The 24,414-nt window shown below is 39.7% G+C and overlaps 1 protein-coding gene across 3 annotated transcripts in view; it reads left to right on the forward strand.

Annotated features, from left to right (window-relative positions):
* The window catches only part of CDIN1 (CDAN1 interacting nuclease 1), a 211,998-nt gene extending 188,695 nt beyond the window's left edge, over nt 1-23,303 (forward strand). For 2 of the 3 annotated variants that reach the window (XM_037502177.2, XM_037502178.2), the window contains exon 11: nt 20,741-23,301. In XM_037502177.2, coding sequence (XP_037358074.1) covers nt 20,741-20,870 — 130 coding nt within the window. In that variant the 3' untranslated portion in view covers nt 20,871-23,301. Of the gene's footprint in view, nt 1-20,740 lie in introns of all 3 variants that reach the window. The other variant, XM_054700360.1, reaches the window with a different exon arrangement.
* The last annotated feature ends 1,111 nt before the right edge of the window (nt 23,304-24,414 follow it).

Here is a 24,414-nt window from a genome sequence, read left to right on the forward strand (position 1 = left end):
AAATGCTAATTAATACATTCTGACAGAGTAAAATTACTGCTACCTTCAGATGTTTTAGGATGCCTGACAAAAGTCCCATTTTATAGAATTTAAAGGTTTGCCTATGGATACAAAGTGAGAAATAGCTTGTCTGAAATGATGGCATCAAAATGTAAAATATCTCAATTAGTTTCAAAACAGAATTACTACTTAAATGTATTTTAATAATGCTCAGCTATTACATCAAATTCGGAGCATTTAAGTACTATGAATAATAATAATGAATCTTTTGATTGCCTTATACTAGATAAGATGCAAAATATAGACTCATTTTTTTATTCTAAATCAACTGGAAAATTAATAAATGTAATAGGAATTATAGCATAAAATGGTTCAAGAGAACTTTCCAGGGTTCTTCCGTCATCCCTTGAAGTCAGCGGACCTCAGTCCTAACTTCAGTGTCTTGCTAGAAAGTCTCTAGGGACTCAATTAGTTTCCTGAATCATTTCATTCTTCTGAATAGCATCAGCATGTTCTAAAAGGCAGAAAATGCTGTGCAGATATAAATTGGTTCTGTTTTCTCCTATCTGGAAAAAAAGGAACGTGTCTTCATCGTTTATTTAGTCCTTTAATTCAGATCTATCCTCCTCTTAGTCTTTTCTAGATTACTAAATAAAATAATCTGCCTTTCTCCTTGTTTCCCCACATACGAAGAAAGAAGCTGCGGAGGTATTCTCTAAAATGACATCCCTAGAGTCTCGACTCCCTGGGGAATTACTGTCCTTTAACTTTGGGTAATTAAGATAGTTGTTCAGAGAATCTGACGCACATACCCCACACACACAAGTAGAAGGGTTCCAAAATTATGAACTATATTCTTGGGCTAATTATGTTCACCCCTTAAGAATAAAGAAATATGGAAAACTTGAAAGAAATGAAGTTTAATCAAATCATGCCAAGCACTTTAAAAAGATAGGTTTTGAGAAATTATATCCCCTGAATATTCTGTGACTTTTTTTATTTCTCTTGAGTATGTATTTTTTTAAAGTTTGTAAGTAGTGAGTCTAAGCAAAATGACGGCACAAAATGAAATTGTGTTGTTGTGATATGGCAGATATTTTACACTTGCTGAGTCAATCACATTTAACCTAACATATTGAGACTTCAATAATAGATCAACCCCGTTTTGCCTACCATCTCTCAAATTAAGACAAAGTGAGAATATCACACGATGAGTCTAAAAGTTTTCTTGTTAAAATTATGCCCCACCCATGATATCCTTCTTTCTTGTGAAAGTTACTATTTCCATCTACTTCTGAAATGTATGGTCTCTTACCTGAAAGAAGTATCTGACTCTGAATAGTTAAGAGTCCTCCAAATTGACTGTAGTCCTACCAATGACAGATCTAGAAGCAGTAATAATCGTGGGGGAGATACAAAAAACTCATCTTTCAAGTGGTGACTATCGTCTGTTTCTGTAAAACCAATGCTTGGTCCATAAATAAGTCTAAAAGGCATTATAAATGTGTCAGGAGCTCTGGGTGATTGATCTGCGTTGGACGTATCGTGAAAATAGACAGAAAGCACAAGGTTGCTTCCCTGTGGAAATCATGGTGGTAAATTGCCATATGTGTCCCCATGAGGAGCCTGGCTGATCTGACTGTGGATGTCACGGCTTTACAGCCTGGACTTTGGGTCTCTTGAAATCTTCAGGGTCTTTCTATGAAGTCTAAATAGAATAGCACCTTGCTCTTGGGGCTCAGCACAGTCTAGCAGGTGGCCGGGATGTTTGCCCGCAATCTTTCCCAGCTCTAAATCCTAACTACATCTTTCCCAGAGTTGTTGCCAATCAGAAGTTCAGCTGAAAGTAGATTTGTATTAACCTAAGACGCAGGGCAGGCATGCCAGTGTTGTGATGCAACATGTGACAAAGGTTGAAATGAAAAATTTAAACTGAAAGGGAAAAGTCCTATGCTCATTTTCCTGTAAAAAATATTCCAACAGACTCCCTGAAAGAAACATTTAGCATGTGCAAATCAGTAACTTTAACTTCCCTCCAACCAATGGTTCTCCTGCTTGATGAGGTAGGAGAGCTCATCAAGTGAACAAAGGCAGATGATTAAGTACAGCAAGTGGTAGTAGTACTTTTTTTCAAGCTGATCAGCCCATCATATGGATGCCATTGGGTTCAAGGTCTACAGCAGACCTATAGCAAAACAGCTGTGCAAAGATTCACAGAATAATTTTTTGACTCATCATTCTTTTATTCGACAAATAAGGCCAGGTCATGATAAAGTAGACAAGATATTTATCTTCCTGGAATAATCTGTGTAGTGAATAAACATGAAACGCACACATATAAATGTATAGTTGTAAAAACTTTTACTCTTCAAGTTTGTCAGTGACAGTCCAGTTCTTTTTCCTGGTTTGCTTCTGAGTCCTTTAGAATCATAAATCCCATAAATCAAAATAGATTCTATAGATCCGAATGAATTTTGTAAGAGTGTGTATCTCTGAAGTCATACATACCTCATTAATAAGTAACTAACAAACATAATTATTGTGTTTGTGAGGCTCTGGACCCAAAGTTAGGTGATTTTGTCAATTAATATCTAGTGTTGAATGAGAGTTTGAACTCCACCAGTTGCCATCACTGGTCAGTCATATTCCCCTTTTCCCTTAAAAAATGTTTCTTGACATAGTGCTCGTAGGCTCCGTTTTTGCAGTGGCCCTTTTTACGTGAGAATGGGGTCCTGGGCATTAAATTTTACTAGTCTGACAAGGACTTCAGCTCCATCAACAACTGCACAGAAAGTGAGGACTTTTGCAAGCATGAGGCATTCACTGAATACTTCAAATATCATCTTACATTGGCCTTCCTATGGCCTGTTAGTTCAAGCCCTAAAAATAAACACCTATTAATCAGCAAATGGCAACATGGGTGGACCAACTTTCTGACTGCAGGGACCTCAGTCTAACCACACTCAATAGCTTGTCTTATGTCACCCAGGATGAGGTGGTTTGCAACCAGGATTGCCTCCAAAGAAGACAGTCGCAAGCTTAACTAAATGTTTAAAATAACCTCCATAACTGCTCTCCACACTGATAGATTGCTTTCAACTCGATAGAATCAAACCACAGCCCCAGCCACAGCCACAGCGGCCTTTGAGGGCCCAACTTAGAGCCACAGAGTTCGGAAAGAAAAACTGACTGCGGGTTCAGTGTAGCTCTCCCTTGTCTTGCTTTTAATCAAAAAACAATCAGAAGGGAACTCACTCCTGGAAGTCCTTATCTTGATGAAATTTAGCTAATGACTCCTGTTAAGTTAAATAAGGTTGCTGTGTAAGTCACTAAGGAAGCTGTTAGCTGGTCACCTCATGTCTGCAGACTTCTCAAAGAATACAAATTGGAGGAACCCCGTGGAGCAGGGCTGTGACTGTTTATATACACGGACTTTGTCCCAATGACTCCGGAAAGTTGAGCCTTCAGTATAGTTTTCAGGTTCTTTTTTTTTTTTTTTTTCCCCTTTCATGTCAGCCTTTTCTGTATGGAGTAGAAATGAGAGGGGAAAAAAGATTTGTTTTAATGTATACTTTTCTTTAATGTGTTTACCCCCAAATAAGTGAACTGCAGTAGATACTGCACAAAGTAAATATTTAGCTCCCAGATCCCACACAGAACATGGCCCTGAGTATTTGGGTTTCGAGAGTGAGGATCACCTCAAGGCAAAGGGCTGCCATGCACTCCACATGGGATTGGTAAAAATGGTCTCCCCGCTGGTAGCCTTCCCTCAGCCCTGATGGCACCTTAACCAGTTACTAAACAGTACCCTCGGGCCTTCAGCTCTCCTGCTTCCACCCCACTTTACTGCCTCTGTCTTCTGCCATGCCCACAGTCTGTCTTTCTTCTGAACTTTCCTGCACTGTCCCATAAACCTCCAGTGCTTTTTCTGTTTTCTGTCTGAGTGGACCTCTCCCTCCACCGGAAGCGCCTTCCTTATCTTCTCCACTCAGTAAGCCTTCACTTCAAGACTCATTTTCAAGGTCAACTCATCTCTGCTTGGGGCCTTCCCTGTCCTGTTCAGGTAAGTTCAGTGCCTCCTCCTCTCAGCTACTACAGGACCTGCTGCACAGTTCTCTCACAACAGCTGTTGGGAGAGTCAAGCACCTGCCTTTGAACCTGCTCATCTTTCTTATTGCTGGGAGCCCCTGGAAGATGGAGACTATGTTCCTGTTTTCTCTGAATCTCCAGAAAAATGGCATCCTTTTCTGGAAGGCAGAAGGGACCAGCTGCCCAGGGACCAGCTCACTGGCAGAAGGTGGTGCTGGGTTTATACAGGTCCTGTCGGTGGCTCATCTGTGACCTTAAAACAACTCACTTGACCTCTGAGAGCCTCAGTTTCTTCAGTGATCAAGTTAAAATAATGCATTTCTGGAGGGTCAGACACAGTACTGTACAATTTGTGTATTTTAAGAACTCTGAGGCACTCTGCTCATCCCCTGCTGAAGAACACAACCAGAGTTTGCTGAAGCATGTCCTGTCCTTTGACTCCAGCTTTTCCACATTAACATATGAACCTTCAACTATTATTTAATTTTTTTTTCTGTCCTTGGTCTCCTATTTCTTTCCTGCAATTGTCTGATAAAGCAGCTTCATTAACCACAGGAAAACAGGATTTGGCCATCTTTAGAAATTGATGCTGGCCATTGAGCTTCCTCAAGACCCATTTATGATCCGCCATCTGCCTTAAAGACCCGCCTCATATCCCGGAAGTCTTCTGTGTTCCCTTTGACAGGGCAACCTCAAATAGTGGCCATCATTTGTTTTCTAAATCAGATGTTTCCTTTGTCTTCTTTCCAAAGTGTTTAAATATAGTTTAAAGTGCTCTAGGTTGCTCCTTTTTAAAACATTAAAATCATTTTTTTTTTTTTTACAAGGAAGAATTATTAAGCTTGGGTGAGATTTTTCAAAGAGTTCTTGGTCTAACAAAAGTGTTTAGGATGGTACAACAAGACAGTGTCCTGAAGACAGTGTCCTGAAGTTTGTGTATGTGGCCATTTGTTGAGATGTTGTTGGTAAAAATCAGCATAGCAGTGTCGTATCATTAAAATAGGAACCTATATTTTAATAAAATTTAAATTTCTGACATCATTGGGGTTTTGTGTTGGGTCTCATGTGAAGTAGTTTCCCTTGGTCCATGAAGTTGATCTGCCTTTCTTGTTAAAGGCTGAGAATGACCATGTAAAATGATCTTTCTGTTTCCTAGATGCTTTAGATAGCATCTAGTCTATATATAAATTTAGGGACTATTTTGACTCTGGTTTACTCACATTTCCTACCCCTAGTTCTCCATCTTCAGTTTTCTCCTGGGTAAAGTACTTCCCACTACTGCCTTGACTGACCTTACTGACCTGTGTTCTTTTTACTAGTGGATTCATTTCCATACCTTTGGACCTAAAACTATCTATTTCTGGGTTGGGGGAGAGACACAGGCTGGAGATGTTTCTTTATTAAATTCCGCAACTGAATATAATTTTTGTAATAGATTGACAATATTCACTGTTATTACATACACACTGTTATTACATACACACGCATACATAATTACTGTTATTATTACACACTGTATTACATACACACTGTTATTACATTCACTGTTATTACATACATACATATGAATACAAATCAAAATTTTGTGAAGCTTATTCCTAAACCCACCTTGAACTTGGGGATACAGTGCTGTTATACCCAGTTTATAGATGGAGAACTAAGTCACAGACTGTTAAAAATAGAAGGTGCATTCAAGATGATGTCTTCCTGCCTCCACTTTTTATAGCTGCTGTTAGGATTATGGTTGTGGTTATTATATGTATGATTATCGGTATTATTTTACTCATAGAAATAATAATCAAATAGAAATAATAATCAATATCTTCTATGAGTTCCAAAAATTGGAACTATGCCAGGAAAATAAATGTGGAGCAAAGTTGATCAAGGATCAAGGTGACTGTGGTCTGAAATGGGTTAACTTCTCAGGCATTATTACTAGGAGGCCTTTCTCCAGCTGTGTTTAGAAGGGATCAAACAGAAGGTTTACTCCCAAAGCCCAGAAATGAAGAATGACTCAAAACCTTAAGAGGGATAGGTAGGTTGTTTCTACTATGTGTCCCCTCCCTGCCATCTGAATCTAGCCCGGGGGCCTGTGAGCTCTGCCTAGCATGAAAATCCAGTTCCAAACTACCACCATATATATCCTCTCCAGGCATATGTCTGCTCATGGTGGTCAGACCTGCTCGCCCACTTGTCTGCCCAGCAGTAGTTCTCTGGAGTTGGGCCTTTTCTTATTCTCAATGGAAGTTTCCCTCTTCATTTGGAAACATCTCTAGCTCACATTTTCACTTTAGGGATCTGTTATTAACTAAGTTAATTTTTATTTAAATTTTTTAAATTTAAAAAATTTATTTATTTATTTAAATTTTATTTATTTTTTATTTTTATTTTAATTATTTATTTATTTTTTATTTAAATTTTATTTTTATATTCCCCATACAATTGCAACCCCCTTATTTTGACCCCAATCCCTCCTTTCCCTGCCCCCCACCCCCCATAGAGTGTCTCTGGTTCATAGTTGTTTGTTGATTTTGATATTTTCTTTCTTGTAGTTATTCTTTTTTCCTGGTCCCTTATTTAAGTTTTCTAGATTCCTGCTATGAGTGAGACCATCTGATATTTTCCCTTTTCTTTCTGGCTTATTTCGCTGAGCACGATCCCTTCCAGTGCCATCCATGTTGCTGCAAATTGCATGAGTTTATCTTTTTTGATTGTTGAGTAATATTCCATGGTGTATATGTACCACATCTTCTTGATCCAGTCATCTATTTTTGGGCATTTGGGTTGTTTCCATAGCTTAGTTATAAGAATATAAAGCAGAGACATCCTGCAGGGGAGGAGGAGGGAGAGGGATCAGAGGGAGGGAGGGAGGAGCACGGGACTGAGGTGATGGTGCACGGCTGCATTGGGGAAACTCTATGGGGACTACACCTGAGGGGGGCGGGAGGAAGCAAATATTGTTTAAAAATGAACAATGGGGCCTCCCCGGTGGCTCAGCTGTTGAGCACTGGGTTGCGAAGCTGCCCGCGGCCTCTGCAGCGGCGGTTCGATCCCCGGCTGCTCCCCGGCCACCGAAGGAGGGTCCCACATGGCGCGCAGACCTCTCCTGCCGCCCGCTGCTCCCCCCAGCAGTGTACTTCGGTCCTTCTGCCTGCTCTGCTCCCCGCTCTGGCTCTGGTGGATTCTCTCACCCTCCCGTGCTTCTGACTGTACCCAGTGCTTGTATAAATAAATAATAAATAAATAAATAAATCTTTAAAAAAAATAATAAAAAAAATAAAAATGAACAATGATGTAAAAAATAAATCATGGGCCTCCCCGGTAGCTCAGCGGGGTGAGCACCACGCCGTGAAGCTGTCTGCAGCCTCAGCAGCGTGGGTTCGATTCCCGGCCGGCCAGGGAGAAACCCACATAGCTCGGCAGACCTCTCCTGTCTCACCCGCTGCTCCCTTCAGCAGTGTATTTCGGTCCGTCTGCCTGTTCTGCTCCCTGCTCTGTCTCTGGTGAATCCTCTCATCCTCCCGCACCTCTGACCTGTACCCTAGTTCTTGTATAAATAAATAAATCATAAATCATAATAGAAAATAAATACAAAAAAATAAAGTCAAGCGGAGTCTTTATGGACTTGTATTTAAATTTCTGTAATCATGAAGTTGATCTTTGAAGTTCAGATTATAAATAAGAATGTTTGCCTTCTTTTCCTGAGCTCAGTTTTCTATTTTATTGTACATACCTCTTTGGGGGAAAGGTAGAACATGAATAAGTTAATAGCCTCACACTGACATATAGAAGCCATCAGATTCTTATTTTCTTAAAGGGGCACTATTGAAAATAGTGCAAAGATTATTTTGCAGCGTTTTATGTTACTGAAAAGCAAAGCAGTCAGGACCACAGACTCCTGCCGAGTCCAGAAATGACAAAGGCGCTTTGGGGATGGTATTTGTGGTTCAATGAGTGCAAATCCATGTGTCATACACAAATACAGTTCACTCTAATAGTTTGATATCTCTTCACTCATCTTAAACACCTTAAGGTATTTGGAAAGGGAGGAAGAAATAAAACAGATGAACCTGCTGAGATATAGCCAGGAACAGTAGTACTTCATTTTGATTGATGTTTTTACAACCTTATCTTCTAGATAAAAGCTACTGTAAACAAAAGCCTACCTAAATTGATTGTATTTCAAGGAAGTGAGAGCCCCCTGTGTGCTGGGATTGGCTCCCAAGTGCTTAGTTTTTCTTCTTAGCAGTCAGTTCCTCAACCTCCAGTAGTGTCCCTTCAGGGAAGTGTTTCCTAGCAGGTTTTTTTTTAAAAAAAGATTTATTTGTTTATGCATACAAGAACTGTGGTACAGGCCAGAGGTGCAGGGGTGAGAGGATTCACCAGAGACAGAGTGGGGAACAGAACAGGCAGACTGACTGAAATACACTGCTGAGGGGAGCAGCGGGCGAGTCAGGAGAGGTCTGCTGCACCAGGTGGGTTGCTCCCTGGCCGGAGATCGAACTCCTGCTGCAGAGGCTGTGGACAGCTTCATAGGTTGCATCTTACCCCTGACCTGTACCCTAGTTCAGATTATAAATATATATATATATATATATATATATATACACATACACTGCAGTACTCATTTCTTCTCTCACACATCTGCTCAGTCATGGGTTGACTCCCGTGTGCACTGAAATACATGTTGCCCTCCAGAGCTTTCATTCTACGAGTGTGGGTTTGATCATAGGAATGTCCGATTATCTACAACTTCTTTTTTCTCAGAACCTCTTTTTATATTTATATGCTTTCCCTTACCTGACCTTTTTCTCTAATGACCTGAACCATTCCAACTTCTAGTTATTTTTCTTCTCTTTCCATTATTTGTCTTCATGGATCTGTAAAAATGAGAGGTTTGCATTTGAGGACTGTGTTGGTTAGCCAAAGAGATTTTCCTTATCATAAAATAATTTATTATGAGTGAGAGAAATTTTTTTCACTACCCATTTAGCACAAGTTGGGATCTGAATACCTGAAGCACTGTGTCACATTTGGTTAATGATAGATTTACAGGGCAAACATGTATCAGCCTTAATCCTTTAGTTATTTGACTCTGCCAAGGATGAAAATTCCAATAATTTTTTTAAATTTAATCACACTTTTATATATCCAGATCCCATAAATCTCTTTGTACCTTGAGATAAATGTCTGAATGAACTCTGGGTTACCCTGTGATCTTTTGAGAACTGAGCCAAAGAAAGAGAGACCCCTCCCCCCCCATAACTAATAATAAAAGACTATATGAAAAAACATATTTGCGGTAAGCAACATTTAGGTAGTAAAATATAAATGAATTGTAATTTCTAGTATTCATAAAATTGAAAATGAGGAGTTCAAAAATAACCTCAGAATTTATCAGAGCTAGTCTCTGGTAGACTTACTGGCGAACACCAACCTGGACTCTGGCACGTCAGCCTAGGTTGTGCCAGCTCCGTGATCACTACCCATTATGGTTGTCATATCAATTATAAATTCTCTGGCATCAAACCCTAAATCAGCTGAAATGATGGGTTTGCCTTTGGCGTATTTCCCTGGGAAAATAACTGAGAAAATATGTAATAATTCACACAACCTAATTTGTAAACTATCCCAATTTTTGGAAGAAGGCAGGGTAGAAATTCTAGGTAGATCAGTAGGATATGCGCCCAAAGTCCAACTGGAGGGTTCTCTCACTCTTAGTACTTAAACATTTTCTAAGTAAACAGGACCCTGTGCTTTGTGAATTTTAGAGTTTTCGTGTCATTTCATTTGGTGTTCTCTCCTTTTCCAATTTGAGACTGTGTAGTAGTCACTCCTTAAATCCTTGTGTGACACAAACAAGGACTGCCGTGCTTAACTTAAGCTCATCCTCCAGTTTCACAGCAAAATAATCTCAAGGTACTTCTGATCCCACCGTCCCTCTAAGTCTCTCAGGACCCCTAATACTGCTCTTCATCCTTCCATCAAAATATGATGGAGAAAAATTTAAAGGGCCATTATGTTAATAAATGCAACCTAGCTGAGAACTCACCTTGTTGATGAAGTCTTCTGAAACCCTATGTCAATTCTGTAATTATTTTTTTATTGTGACTCTTTTGCCATTTTGTCTATTCAGTTGATAACTTCTATTTTACTTAAAATATGATAGATTTGTTCCTATGTTATTAAAAGGTGAGTTGTAAGCAACTTCACAAGGGGAAGGGCCTTTCTTTTGTGACTTGTGTGCTATGCAGGATGGAGTCACAGGCTTGTTTGTAGATTCTTCATAGGTAAATGTAGAGACCCTGACCTCCTGCCCACAGTCAGTATTTCTCTAAGAAAACAGACATTAAAGACAAAAAGAGTTCCTGCTTTGCTGTTTTGTTCCACCTATCTCGGTTTTTCTCTTTTGAGGATAGATTTATGAAATATTGGAAAGACTGTAAGTATGGCATTGAAATGTACAACACAAGACAAAATAAAGTGGAAATTAAGCACTTTTCCAGGCAATTTAATGTAGACATAAAAATGCTGAGTTATATAAACACCATGGAGAATTTCAGGTGGTTGTGGTTGTATATTTATATACATTTTAAATTTTCTTCAAAATAATGTATTTTCTACGTGGCATAAAGGCCTGAAATAAATGCGTATTTCTAATACATTTTTCCTTTTTCATTTTCAAAATTATGGACAGTGAGTTGATGTTACAACGATATAGAGTTGCATTTTTAATCACCAAGACCCATGAATAGGAGGGGCAGGATACTTATAATGGGGGTTCTCTTTCTTTAGTCATTTCAGTTTGCAGAGACCTGTCCAGCAAAAAAAAAAAAAATATGAAACAGCCAGGCTATATTTTTACTTCATCTCTAGATACCAAAAAAAAGAAGAATATTTGCATTGTATATTAAATTGACCATAGTGCCAGAACCTTATGATGCTACATTACATAATCACTAATCTATTATTATTATATACATATTTACACGCAGGCATAAATACACACATACTTTGCATATAAACATGTGCAAGCATATTTCACTTGGACTGAAAAGTTATTTACAACTCTGTCTGAAGATACATACAACAGTGATTAACAAGTGCATAACCAATCTACAGCATGCAGATTAAAACTAAATAAACAGTGTAAGAGTTTATTTTAAAACAATTACAAGATGTTTTATATTTCTCCTTCGTCCTGAACCGTGTGTTTGGGAACGCATTCTTCATAAAAACCACATGCAAGTCTTTTTGATGGGGAAACAATTGACTTCCAACAGCCACATGTCTGCACACATCCACAAGAGATAGCTCAGACCCCACAGAGCAACTTAAAATGAGAAAGACAAAAGAAATACTAGATATGTAGATTGGATGCTCTGCTAGTCCTCTATTGGAGAAAGAGTTTTCTATTTGCTTATGAATTGAAATAAAAGGTTTGGGCTGGGAACAAACATTTGAATCACAAGTAGGTTTTGTTTTTATTGTTGATGAAGCCCCTCATGAACAACAAACTTGATGAAAAGCATCAAATCATTCCACCATCCTCTTGTCATCCTTCATTTGAAAATTGTTTGTTTTATTGACTTGATCCAAATGTATATAGTGGAACAGTAGTGCTTGAGCATTGTTTTTAAAGATGTTATCATGGTAATTCAGCTCATCGAGAAGTATTACGTCAATTTCATGAGTTTTCCCTAATTCCATCTATAGAGAAAACTGTAACAGCACGAGTTCTGCCACCCCTTACCTTCATATTACATTGCCAGAAGGGATGTAAAAGTAAAAATTTTTTTTTAACAGATGAAGTGACTTTCTGGAACACAGATCATCCAAGTTAATGCCACAAACATAAGCTACATCTTTATACTAGAGGTATTTTAGGCACAAAAATGGGCCCTTGGGGTTCACTGTATCAAGCATGTCTACCAAGTCTGAACCTCTTTTTTTTTGGAAAACAAATCTCTACCTGACATGCTCACTTAGAGCCTTGCTTCCCGCAGTTCTCATAACTTATTCCAGCTGTTTATTTCCATTTATGTGAACACGTTGTGGCAATGTTCTGCATTTACTCCTCTTTGCTCATGTTTAGATTCTGCCCCATAACTTCTGAATCCCCTCACAGTGGGAAACAATTCTCTGAACTTCATGCAGTGATTCTGTAACTCTCATTCCCTAGCTTACTTCCACCTGATTGCTAAATGCTTTAAATATGCTCCTTCAAATGCAATCATTTTCATTCCTTTTATCTGAATTATAGGTTGCTTTTTCATATACTTCCTAAATGTGGTGACATTTAAATCAAAATGAGTAGCTAGATAAACTTTTTAGTGTAAAACTGTTGACTTCATGCTTGAATCATTCCTCGGGAACAGGTGGATCCCAATTTGTATACTGGGCTTGTAATTAGTCTTCGGCATCTGGACTTCTGTTCATCTCTTTTCTAAGTGTTGTGAATGTTTCTCAAAGTTAAATGACTGTTATAAATTGCTGTGTAAATACACGGCATAGTGAGAGACAGTGTAAGCACAAACCATAAAGCCAGACTGCTTGGGTTCAAAACCTGACCTTGTGCCTCAGTTTTTTCATCTGTAAAATGGGGGTAATCATAGTGCCCACCCCCTGCCCTGCCATTAGGTACTTATGAATATCACATTTGTTTGTGTAAAGCACTTGAAACACTGCCTGTTGCATAATAGTATGCAGTAATGTGAGTTACCTCTTTATTGTTTGTTATTAGAATGATTACATTATTTATTTGTATTTAGACGTCTTTATAGCTATAATATCTGGTCAAGGACCCTCTGACAGCTGTGGGAGCATAAAAGCTAAACGGGTTTCAGGAAATCTACCAGGAAGTTGGTCATTAAAGCTAATTTAGCAAAACGATGTAGTGTAGTTGGAAATCTCTAAATTCCTGCATCTACCTCTCATTTCAGCACTCTCTGAAGAAGATGCTTCAAGGAAAAGTCTAACAATAGAAAGTTAATAGATTTTTCTCTATAAGTAAAAATACTATCCAAGAAATTTCTGCATTTTAAGATACAGAAGTACAGCAAGGGAGAGGGTAGTTTTTTTTTTTTTTTTTTTTTTTTTTTTTAAAAAGAGAGTAAGCAAGTCCTTTCTGCATTGTGGGAGCAAATTTTGTGTTTGTACCTCTGAGTTCTGAGTTTCTCAGTTATAACAAACTTTGGAGTGGAAGATATGATTTATAACTTGAACCTTGTCTGTCCAACATTACAATCTGATATCCCCAGAGAGTATCTAAAGATAGCTAAATTTTTCTGGAAGACTAAGAATTTACTCACTGAAGTTTTTAAACTATTCTTGGTGACAATCTTAAAATTAAAAAAAAAATCTGAGAGATTGCACTGTCTTTTTTAAGTAAACAAATTGTGCCCGGCACCTGTTTTTCCTCGACTGTCCTCAGCATCTGTTGAGATTGACAGAATTTATTTGTCCCAACACCAAATAGTCTCGCATTGCCACAACTGGGTTTTTTAAGGATGTCTTTTCCCTATTTGTCAACAGTGCCTGTGATTGGAAAAATACTGTACCTGCAACATCCTCCCACACCCATCCCCACCCCCTTCATATTAGTACCTTTAGAAGCCCATAATTAAGTTTAACACCAGAACATAACTGGAGAAAACATGCAGAATTCTTCCATTTTCTATTTGATTTTTTTAGACCTTTTTGGGCGGGCCATCATCCTTAATGTGCAGCATGGAGGGATAGTAGCACATTGGTCTAAGTTAGAAAGCAGGGAACTGTTAGTATAAAAGCACAGTTTCGTCATACCTGAAATCTGCCTTAAGGAACAGTTGCTACTTACTGATAATCTCATTCAGCAACCCCTTCTCATGTAAGCTCTGGGTACAAGCCTAATTAGAAAAAGCCAATAATAGGATTTCTCAAGCCTGTACTATATTTATCTTTTGCCATATAACAGATCACCCCAAAACTAAATGATTTAAAATAACACGCACTTGTCTCACTTTTTCTGTGAATCAAAAAGATAGGTGACATGTCTTTGCTGGGTCCTCTTCATCCTATCCCACCTCACACCCTTCCCAAAGACTCAGACACTGACGGGACATCAGGTTGCACATTAGACAAAGTGAATCCCCCCTTTTAGAACCTTTTTCTTGGGAGTTATAATTGGGTGAATAAACTCAGTATGGGGGGGGAGGCAAAAAAATATTTGAACAAACCACATCCGCCCCTTCTGGCAGCTTCCTATCTTTTCTGACTCCCCTTCTGTGAGTGCCTTGGTGCCTCCTCTCAGCTCTCAGACTCATGGGGTGATGTGGTCCCAAAACTCTTTTTAAGAGAGGAAAAGGGAAACAAAAGGCTGCATTGAAAGTGTTGACCCAGGGTCCGTGGTCTCATCTGAAGGTTTGACTGGGGAAAAACCCACTTCCGAGCTCACTCAGTGGCTGTTGGCAGGATTCAGTTCCTCTTGAGCGTTACTGGCTGTTAACAACATGCTTCCTTCACTTCCTTACTATCTGGGCACCTCTCAAATAGCTGTTTGATGAAAGTGCCCAAGTCAGACGTGCCCTCCCAACCCCTCCCCCCCCATCACTTTTGCTGTCTTCTTTGTTAACAGCAGTCCCTAGGCCCAGTGCACACTCAGGAGGAGGGGATTGCACACAGGCACGAATCCCAAGAGGCAGGGATCACTGAGGCCACCTTAGAAGTCTGCAAATCACTGCATCCCTTTGCTGAAACACAGCTATGCCATCCCTCCTACAGATGGCAGTGCCAAGACTTGCTCTCAGTGGAGGGAGGCCTAAATGGGACCTGTACAATAGCTAAGTATCTTTCTAAGTGCCTTTCTTTTCACTTTTTTATTGGGAAGATGAACCTTGTGCAAGTTACAAATTTTGCTAAGTATTTTCATGCTGCCTTAATGTCTCTTAACACTAGTCAATCACAGAATCTGCCTCATGTATGCTGTCTACCTGTGCATAACACATCCAATTGTAGGATGTCAAACCAATCAGTGTCCCCGATCTTGCCAAATAGGAAATTCTTCAAAACAAAAACAATTTTGCTCCCCCCATGTGATTGTAACTGTGCATTCCATCTACTCAGAAAATAATAACTGGATGCTATTTTATCTTATTTTTTTAAAGATTGATTTATTTATTTATAGAAGAACCAGGGTACAGGCCAGATGCATGGGAGGGTGAGAGGATTCACCAGAGACAGAGTGGGGAGCAGAACAGGCAGACTGACGAAATACACTGCTGAGGGGAGCAGCGGGCGAGTCAGGAGAGGTCTGCATGCCATGTGGGCCCCTCACCGGCTGGCCAGGATTAAACCTGTGCTGCAGAGGCTGCGGACAGCTTCACAGCACGGCGCTCAACCGCCTGTGCCACCAGGGGAGGCCCTGGATGCTATTTTATTATCTATGTTTTTTTTCAAATAAGATACTTTTTTTTTTCTGTCTGAGAACAGTGCCTGGTGTGCCTCAGGGTTTCTTATAGTAACAACCTTCCTAGGGCTTTTGCCCAAGTTTGAGGACCTCTGAATTAGTTCTCAGGTTAGGGATCAAAAATTTAAATGCCCACAGGGACCAGGTGGGCAACATAAGAAGTTGCATGGCATCAGAAGAGAGCTTGATCCTCCTCTAGTTCTTTCTTGAAACATAAAACCCTCTGAGGTTATTTTCTCATTCCTCAAACTTCATAGACATGTGAAAACGGAGAAATAGGTCTCTATAATAAGAAAATCCACAGTGCAGGCATGATGATGAATGGCATATGGCATTCATCTGGCACTGAGTCTCAGCATCCAGGAGTAACAGAGAGTGGTGGAGACTGTGGCAAACCCGAGAATGGATGTCATCTAAAAGGAGTAAGCTGTTCCTTAGCCCCAGCTGCTTGTTGCCGGATCAACTGAATTCTTAAGACCCCCGGAATATATAGCATTTTATATAAAAACACCAAATTTTTGTGTCAGCTTACATCTTTTTAGTTGGTAAGAGCCCAGCCTTGATTTAATAGATTCAGTCACAGAAATGTCACTAATTTGTAAGGCAGCTCACTCCATGTATTCAAAAGCTATAGTTTTAGGAGAACTTTTTTTCATGTTGAATCAAAATCAAAACCTGATCCTTGATTACTTTCAAGTAAGCTAAGTCTGTGCTCAAGAGCTACAGCATGGACCTAATTCCTTCTCCCCAGAGCTCTCTAAAAAACAGAAGATGGTAAATGAGCATGTTGCCACCCTAAGCACTCACTTCTAGGTCATATCTACTCTGGTATTCTGAGTATCTCAAATACCCTGGAGTTTTTCTCTGGATCAGTTTTAGACTAGAAATAGTCCTCTTCAAATATGATACTAGAAACCCTCCAAAATGCTCTAGTTATGGTCTAACCAGTGCAAAGGGCATTTCCTCTCTTTTTCTGGTTAAAGTCTCAGTCCATGTTGTGTTTAGTAGACTGATCACTACATCACAGTGAGACAGTCACACACTACACCAGACTGCCTGGGTTCCAAAGCAGCTTCATCCACATTTTAGCTATGGGACCTTTGGCAAGATACTTGCTCTGCGCCTCAGTTTCTTCATTTACAAAATGGGGACAACAGTTGTACTGACTTCAAGGAGTTGACCTGATAATTAAATTTGTTGATATGTGTTAAATACTTAGAACATTGTCTGGCAGGTAATGAGTGCTATGAAAGTGTCAACACTTAACATTGCTGTGGCTGTTACTATTAAATCACAATGATCCAAACGCCAAGCCATGGTAATGGCTGAGTCCTGCCAGCATGCCATCTCAAAAATGCCACAAACTCTCTGATCCTGTTACTACTGTTACTACTTTCTCGGCCTTGAGGATATCTGTCATGTGCCAGGCACTGTGCTAGGACTGGAGGACACAAATACAAATAAAACATGAGCTTTGCCTTCATTCAGGGTCACAATAGAGCAAAGAGACAAACAATGATAAAATAGAAATAATCTCTGGGAGACATATATGCACCAACAGCCCAAAGGCGTTCCCAGCTTTTGTTTTACAGCCTCCTATTTAATTTCTCTAAATACTTTAAAATGGAAGGAAACCAGAGAAACACATTTCAAACACATTTATAAGGTTGTCATTATTTATGAGGAACTTCATCCTTCATACCCTTAAGGTCTGTCATGGCTCTTAACTTTCACCTCCCATTTTTTCCAGAGGTATTTGTTATTTTTGCTAATTTGCTGGTGTTTATTTGCAAGCAAAATTACTTGTTCAGATGTCACTCACATTCCAGTCTCTGCTCCACGGGAGTTTTTAAAATCCATTTGGAGTCTTTGATCTTATTACTTGACCATGAGTATCATAACCTTAAAATTATAGCCAACCTTGAAATGTGTTTACAAAATCAATGCGGATATCCATATACATCCCATTACTGCATGTCCTCGCCTAGCAGAGAGGGCTGCAATCCCAGTAGCAGACCCACCCTCTGCTTTGCACATTCTCTCAGTCCCAGGGACTCTGTTTTCTTCTAAATACCATTAATAGTCTCTTTGACTGTCATTGGTTGCAAAGGTCATGTTTGCTTTCCCGGTGATCTTATTCTTGCCCAGGAGTGCCATAATAAATGGGATAGCCATCAAAAAGATAAAATCATTCCACCCACCAGCGAGAGTTATACCGCTTGGTTTTTCAAATTATCAACCAAAATGTTCTCTTCTATTAGTTCAGATAACCAAGGAATTAATCGATTATATGAAGTCGCTTAATGTGGTCAGCCTTTTCATAAACAGGTTGTTGAAAGGTTATCTTGCCAGCATCTGATAAACTGGGTCTTGAGTTGTCAGGGAAAGTCCAGAAATACACTAAAGTAGGTGTTGGGAACAAGGCCAGATCTTATTTTGCCATTAAATATCCAAACTTGTCACCTTTTAAAATTTCCTATTTCTTGATCACTCAAAAACCACATCATTCAAAACCTCTGTTTATCAACCTCCATTGATAAAAGGAAGTTGTGTTTCTTCACTTTTCATTTATGAAGCACATGTCAATTAGAGCTTCTGAGCCAAATGAGAGGTAGTATTACCTAAGTTAATGTAATTCCATCCAAGTGCTAAGACACGAAGATTTGAAAGTTTCCAGGGCTTGGGCCTCCCCTGGTGACGCAGTGATTGAACACTGGTCTGCAAAGCTGCCAGCAGCCTCTGCAGCACTGGTTCTATCCCGGGCCACCGGCGAGGGTCCCACATGGCGCACAGACCTCTCCTGCCACACCCACTGCTCCCCTCAGCCATGTATTTCGTCAGTCTGCCTGTTCTGTTCCCTGCACTGGCTCTGGTGAATTCTCTCACCCTCCCACGCTTCTGACTGTACCCAGTGCTTGTATAAATAAATAAATAAATCTTTAAAAAAAAAAGAAAGTTTCCAGGGCTTTATTATGAGCCTTTGCTTATATATCCTGCAAATAGTTCCTAGACCTGTGTTACTGCATTCAAGCAGTCCTAATCATGACCCACTGCGTGAAATGTTCAGATTCACAATCCTGCAAAATCTTTTCAAGTTACCAATTTCATCCATTGCCTCAGAAGTGAAACTAGTCCATTTTCTGGGGCATTGAGGTGTCCTCCAGTCTGGCTTTTCTGCCTAGAAAACGCCATTTCCGTAAAGAGCTGTCATGCTCCATGTCTTTTGGCTTATGATTTAGCTGCTCAGGGAAAGTGCAGGCTCTCTTGCCCACTCCGTGCTGGTGATACGTGTTTTTGTTTTATTAAATCTTTAAAATTCTGGACTTGTTGTTTATGACCCCCATATATTCTTTTGTTCTTTTCTATGACTGGTTAGATCACATTTTTTTTTTCACCCTTTGTAAAAATATTAGTGCCTTTCTAAGGAACATCATGGTCTCCAGAATAGCTGAATATTACAATGGAGAGATGGGCTGAGCTTATTGTTAGGTGGCCCAGGACTGTTTCACTGCTAGGAAGGTCGGAGACATGGTCATTAGAAACATGGATCTTCCCGTGCTTGCCAGATTTGTTTGGACAAAGCTGGGATCATTTGATACTAATCACAGAGCTTTTTGCAAAATAAAGATTTCAAACAGAATCCCAGTTGCAGACAGTTTGTGATTAAAAGTTCCTAAGAAGCCCTCAGTAGGGGAAGCAAGTTCTCATCTAGTTCTGAACTTCATCCTGTGTGCATGTTAGCCCTAGGGCCTGTCCACTGTTTGCCACAAATAACCCAGTTCTTCTGAGCCCCGGGCTTAGGTACATGTCACAGAGCTCAGTGGTCCAAGCAGCCACATCATACACGGCTTCTGCATTCCTCAAACAAGGGCAGCTGATAAGTTGCCACCTTATGGTTCTACCACTGCAGGGAGGGTATGCAGAAAGTCTGAACTTATCTTTCCTACAACTTGGCCACTCTACTGATGTGAATCCCCAAATAAACCATTCCATGACATCCAATTGAACTTGTTCCTGTGCATACAGTATCTCACAGCCCATCCTGTGCTGTTAGTTTTGGCAAGTACTCTACAGCATATAATAAATCATGGAAGGAAAAGCTTTTTGGCCTAGCATGGTTCAGCTTGCTGTAATGTCAGACTACAGAAAGCAGTTCTGTTTTTAGACATCCTTTTACTAACCCAACATTCATAATTTATGATTTCACTGTAAAATTCCTGCAACACTACACCAAAAGTAGTGCTGCCCTTTAATTAAGTACTCTCAGTAGGAAAAACGTGAAACTGATGTGCAAAACATCTCTGTGTTCACAGTGATTGATAGTGATTACATCTTTATGAACCCAGCCTAGAGGTCTCAACTTCCTGATGGGTGAAGTCGTCTACAGGGCTACTTCCTGAGTCTGCCTGGCGGGGATAGTCACTACTATCCAAATTGTAGATAATTTGGAGGCACCATTTAGAGATATTAAGGGTTAAGCCTACATCTGTCTATACTTTGTCACAAGTCTACATGACATTATTCCTCACTTTCCTGATAAGGACCTATGAACAAATTTCATGCCATGTATGCACTTAAAGAAGTTGTAATACAGAGAATGAAGGGTTAGGGAGAAGGTGTCTTTGAGGGATCCCAGTTGTCATATGTGTTCTTTTTTTAAGACTAGGATAAATGGAGGATAGAAAAGACTTTGGCCTGGTTTGTATGAGAACAGCACATTATAGCCAGAAGACGACCTCAAGCTGTTCCATTTTTTAAATTTACCTTTCAAATATTGTTTTCATTAGTTGCAAATAGGTAAGCTTAAAATTTAAACTAGTACTCTAAACGTTAGGAGGCTAAAATCCAAACCCTGGTGCGCCCTAGCTCATCATTGCTGTTTTGTTTTTTTTAACTCTGGTTTTATCCTTCATCAGCTAAATAGTCACATCATAACACCTTCCAGAAAGGTAATTAGCGTAATGCATACACTAAAGACGTCAACTTCCTTGAAAGAAACATACCAAATCCATCCAAGGTGGTAATGTGTGGGTTGCATAAGCTCTTTGGTGTAAGTTAAGCTACTTTCAGTCATAGTCCTACAAATCAAGACAAAAACTGTGTGTAATAATAGCACTTAATCGACTTACTAGTGTTTTAAAGATCACCTTTTTCTGGAACTATGTTGATACTATATGTGCATACTATTTTCTCGTGTTTTTGCAGATTTGGGCCGGGCTTGGTTATCTATTGGTATGGATTTATCCAAGAGCTGGACTGTAACCGGGAGAGAGGCATCCTGCTCAAAGCCTGTTTCCCCACGGACATTGTCACCTTGTGCCACAGCGTAGCTTGACCCTGGTGATCCTGGAAGAGAAGCTGAGAGGAAAAGGTGAATCCGGAAGCAATTTTACTTTCCTGCAGTGTAAACTGCTGGCAACATCTGCCCTGAACTTCAGCTGAACTCTGGCTGCTCGTGGTCACACCACTACCTCTTTAGACAAACATATCAAGAGTTTCTGTTTTCCTTCATCCCTTGCTGATGTGAACAGCCAAGAACTACAGACACAACCCACTCATTATCAGCATTTCTGTCTCTGTCAAACAGTTAGTTTATAGATAGTCATAATCTTTCTTCCTTCCGGATGGTTTCTCCTTGTATGCCGAACAAAAGAAAAAATGTGGAGACTGAAAGGTGTGATTTTTCAATTCTCCCAGTTACCGAATCACCCTCTTACTTTTTTTCTAAGCCTCCTTTGATTCTCTCTCCCTCCCCCTTTCTCTTCATGTACACCCACAGATACCCAGTATTGCATTACGGTCACAGAATGATCTAGCCCAATCCCGGGAAAGCTGAAGACCAGAAGTCTGAAACTACCTTCTGACTCTTACCTGCAGGGCACCCAGCCCACCGAGGTGGTAGCCTGCACGCCTGCTTCTTTTGTCCAGCCTTTACCTAACTTCTGCTGCATGGAGCCGAGGTGGCAAAATACACCCGATGAGAATTTCCTCTTTCATGATACTTATTTGAACCCCAAACATTCTCCACTTATCTCTTTTAAAACTATTAATTGCACTGTGGCTGGAAACCACACTTCCTTGGAACAAGGACCGAAGGGAAAAAAATGATGTTCGGTGCCAGCATCGACAAGAGTTTATTTTGAAACATGACTAGTTGTCGGTATGTAGGGTAGTCAGTATTTTATGAGTAAAAGTTTTTTAAAAGCACATTCTGTGCACTCCTTTGTATCTGCATTTTCATACCACATAATTATATAATAACTGATGCATTAGAAATATTCAGCTCTGAATGAATAAGTATACTAGAAATAAGCCCAGAGCAATTTCCAAATAAGCAAAATACCTTGTGTTTGTTCACTTGAATTTATTCACTTTTTATATTGCAAGCCAGATCTCAATCTAAAGCACAATATCAATAAATTCATTATAAACAAACCTGTTTTAGGAAACATTAAAAATTGCTCTGTACCCAGAAACATATTTAAGAAAATGTTTGTCCCCACATTGGCAAGACAGATAACTTTTATAATGTGGAAGAGTTGAATTTGGACATCTTAATAAGAATATAACTTTTATAAACACCTTTAAGTTAAATATATCGATCGCTTGGTTCTTTCAAAAGACTAAATATGCCATTGTCCTTTTATTCACTTTGCACCTAAAAAATGTCTGCTTGCTGCTTCTCCTTTTGAAGAACACAAACATTGGGTCCAAATGTTATTTCTGTGTACGTTGCATTAAACAAAGAAAGTGGTAGAAGGGGAACCGGTAAGGTGGTATCCAGCAAGCATCTGCTTCAGCATAAAACTGATCGTGCAGGTTTTATGAGTGAAATAGAGTGATTTGAAACCACTTGCCATTGTCTTGTTACACACACAAATTTTAAACAAAACTGTTTTTAAAGCAGTTTTCATGGCATGTTCTAAACTTTTTTCTTCATCGGGAATAAATTACATTTATCTACACAGATGTTGAAAATCCTGTTAAACCTTGTCAAGGATTTGTTTGTTTTACATTGAACAAATTTATGATGAGGGTGTACAAATAAATTAAAAAATAAAAGAGGCGCTTGCGTTTCATATTCATTCTGCTACTGGTGCCCAGACATAATGTGTTATGAGAGGGTAGTAGTGTTCTCTGGCCTTCTCTTTATGAATGAGGTTTTCAAATTCAGCCCTTAAAAGTGGGAAAGAAACCAGCATACATGGTCTACATACTATGATAAGGTTACAAGTTATTCAAAACTAAGCCTTTTCCTACATGAAAGCTAATGCAACCTCAGATCTGCCACTTTTCAATTAGAGGTGTTGGGGGAAAGAAGTAATTTTCTCAAGCTGGAAGCCTAAAGCCTCCTTTTAAAAACTATTTTATGTTAGAAATACTTATCTGTGTTATCTGTATTGCTTGTTTACTTGTTTGGTGCCTTTTTGTTTATTTGTTTAAACAGTATCAACAGTCCTGGAATGCAGACATGGAATGACAATGTATTTTTATTGCTGTTGTCATTAGAACATTAACATTAAAGCCAAATCTTGTTTTATGGAGCATTCTACAAACTGCGTTAATGAATTATGAAAGCCAGAATGCAGGAGTGTGTGTAAAACGTGAAATTAAATGTTGTGCTCTCTGGCATATATAGACTTGCCGAGCATCTGCTTTCACAAACAAATAAGAAACCCCACTAGAAGCTGAGCAAGAATCAGCTATCAGAAAAACTGATCCAGCACCCACATTTAAGGTGACTTTTTAGACTCTTCCAGCCCCCACTCTTCAAACCCCCCCCCCAATAATGAGAATCTTTTCTTTCTCCTGCCTTCAAGTGAGATATATGTCAATTTTTCTGAACACTCCTGAAATTGCATGTAAACAGGAAGGTTGAGGGGTCCAAAGTAGAAATCGGGTCTCCAGAGGAAATAATTTTCTTTTAACCATAGGTGTGTGTACCTGCTCATTATCAGCAAGGCATGATTCCACCCTGGAAGAGATGATAAATTGTTGGTCTTTGGGGAAGGGAGGGGTGGGTACATTAACTCATTGAAGCTGCCAAGGGATTGCTTAAAGCCCTGGATGAGGTAATCCACTAAATGGTCCCCGGTGGGCCACACTAATTAATGCACAGTGCCCAAGTGAACAGTTAATTCACTGGCCTCTCAATGAGGAGCTACACCCATTGTTTTCCTTTTCTCTCTGAAACCAAGACACCTTGAATGTCTGCTCTTTTTAACCTGCTCCCTCCCACCATAGACCTGGTGTTTCTACTGATTAAAATCTTGCACTGCTTTCAAATGCCACTTCCTCTCATTTTCTACCTCTTCCTGTCCATCTTTCCACATGGACATGTGTTCTGCACTGTCTCACTATTCCCTGGCTCTTTCTCTCTAGAAAGTGATCTCATTGCCAAAATGTACCCCATCTAAGTCCTGACCTGTCTGTCCTCAGGGTAAGGCGAGGAGGGAGCAGTTGACTTTATCTCTTTGGGGAAAAGCAGACCTGAGCATCTTTCATGTGTCAGAATATTCAAGCTCATGGGTGGCACCTGAAGGACAGTAAACCTTTTAAAAATAATAAGAGATTTCAGGGGCTTCCCTGGTGGCGCAAGGGGTTAATCACCACACTATGAAGCAATCTGCAGCCTCTGCAGCATGAGTTCCATCACCGGCCAGCCAGGGAGCTACCCACATGGCGCAACAGACCTCTCCTGTCTCACCCGCTGCTCCCCTCAGCAGTGTGTTTCAGTCATTCTGCTTGTTCTGTTCCCCACTCTGTCTCTGGTGAATCCTGTCACCCCCCGCATCTCTGGCCTGTACCCCAGCTCTTGTATGCATAAATAAATAAATCTTTAAAAAAATAAAATAATAAGAGATTTTACAGGGTCAAAT

This window comes from Talpa occidentalis, unplaced genomic scaffold (assembly GCF_014898055.3).
Source record: "Talpa occidentalis isolate TD23 unplaced genomic scaffold, MPIMG_talOcc4v2.1 talOcc4.11, whole genome shotgun sequence".
Taxonomy (NCBI): domain Eukaryota; kingdom Metazoa; phylum Chordata; class Mammalia; order Eulipotyphla; family Talpidae; genus Talpa; species Talpa occidentalis.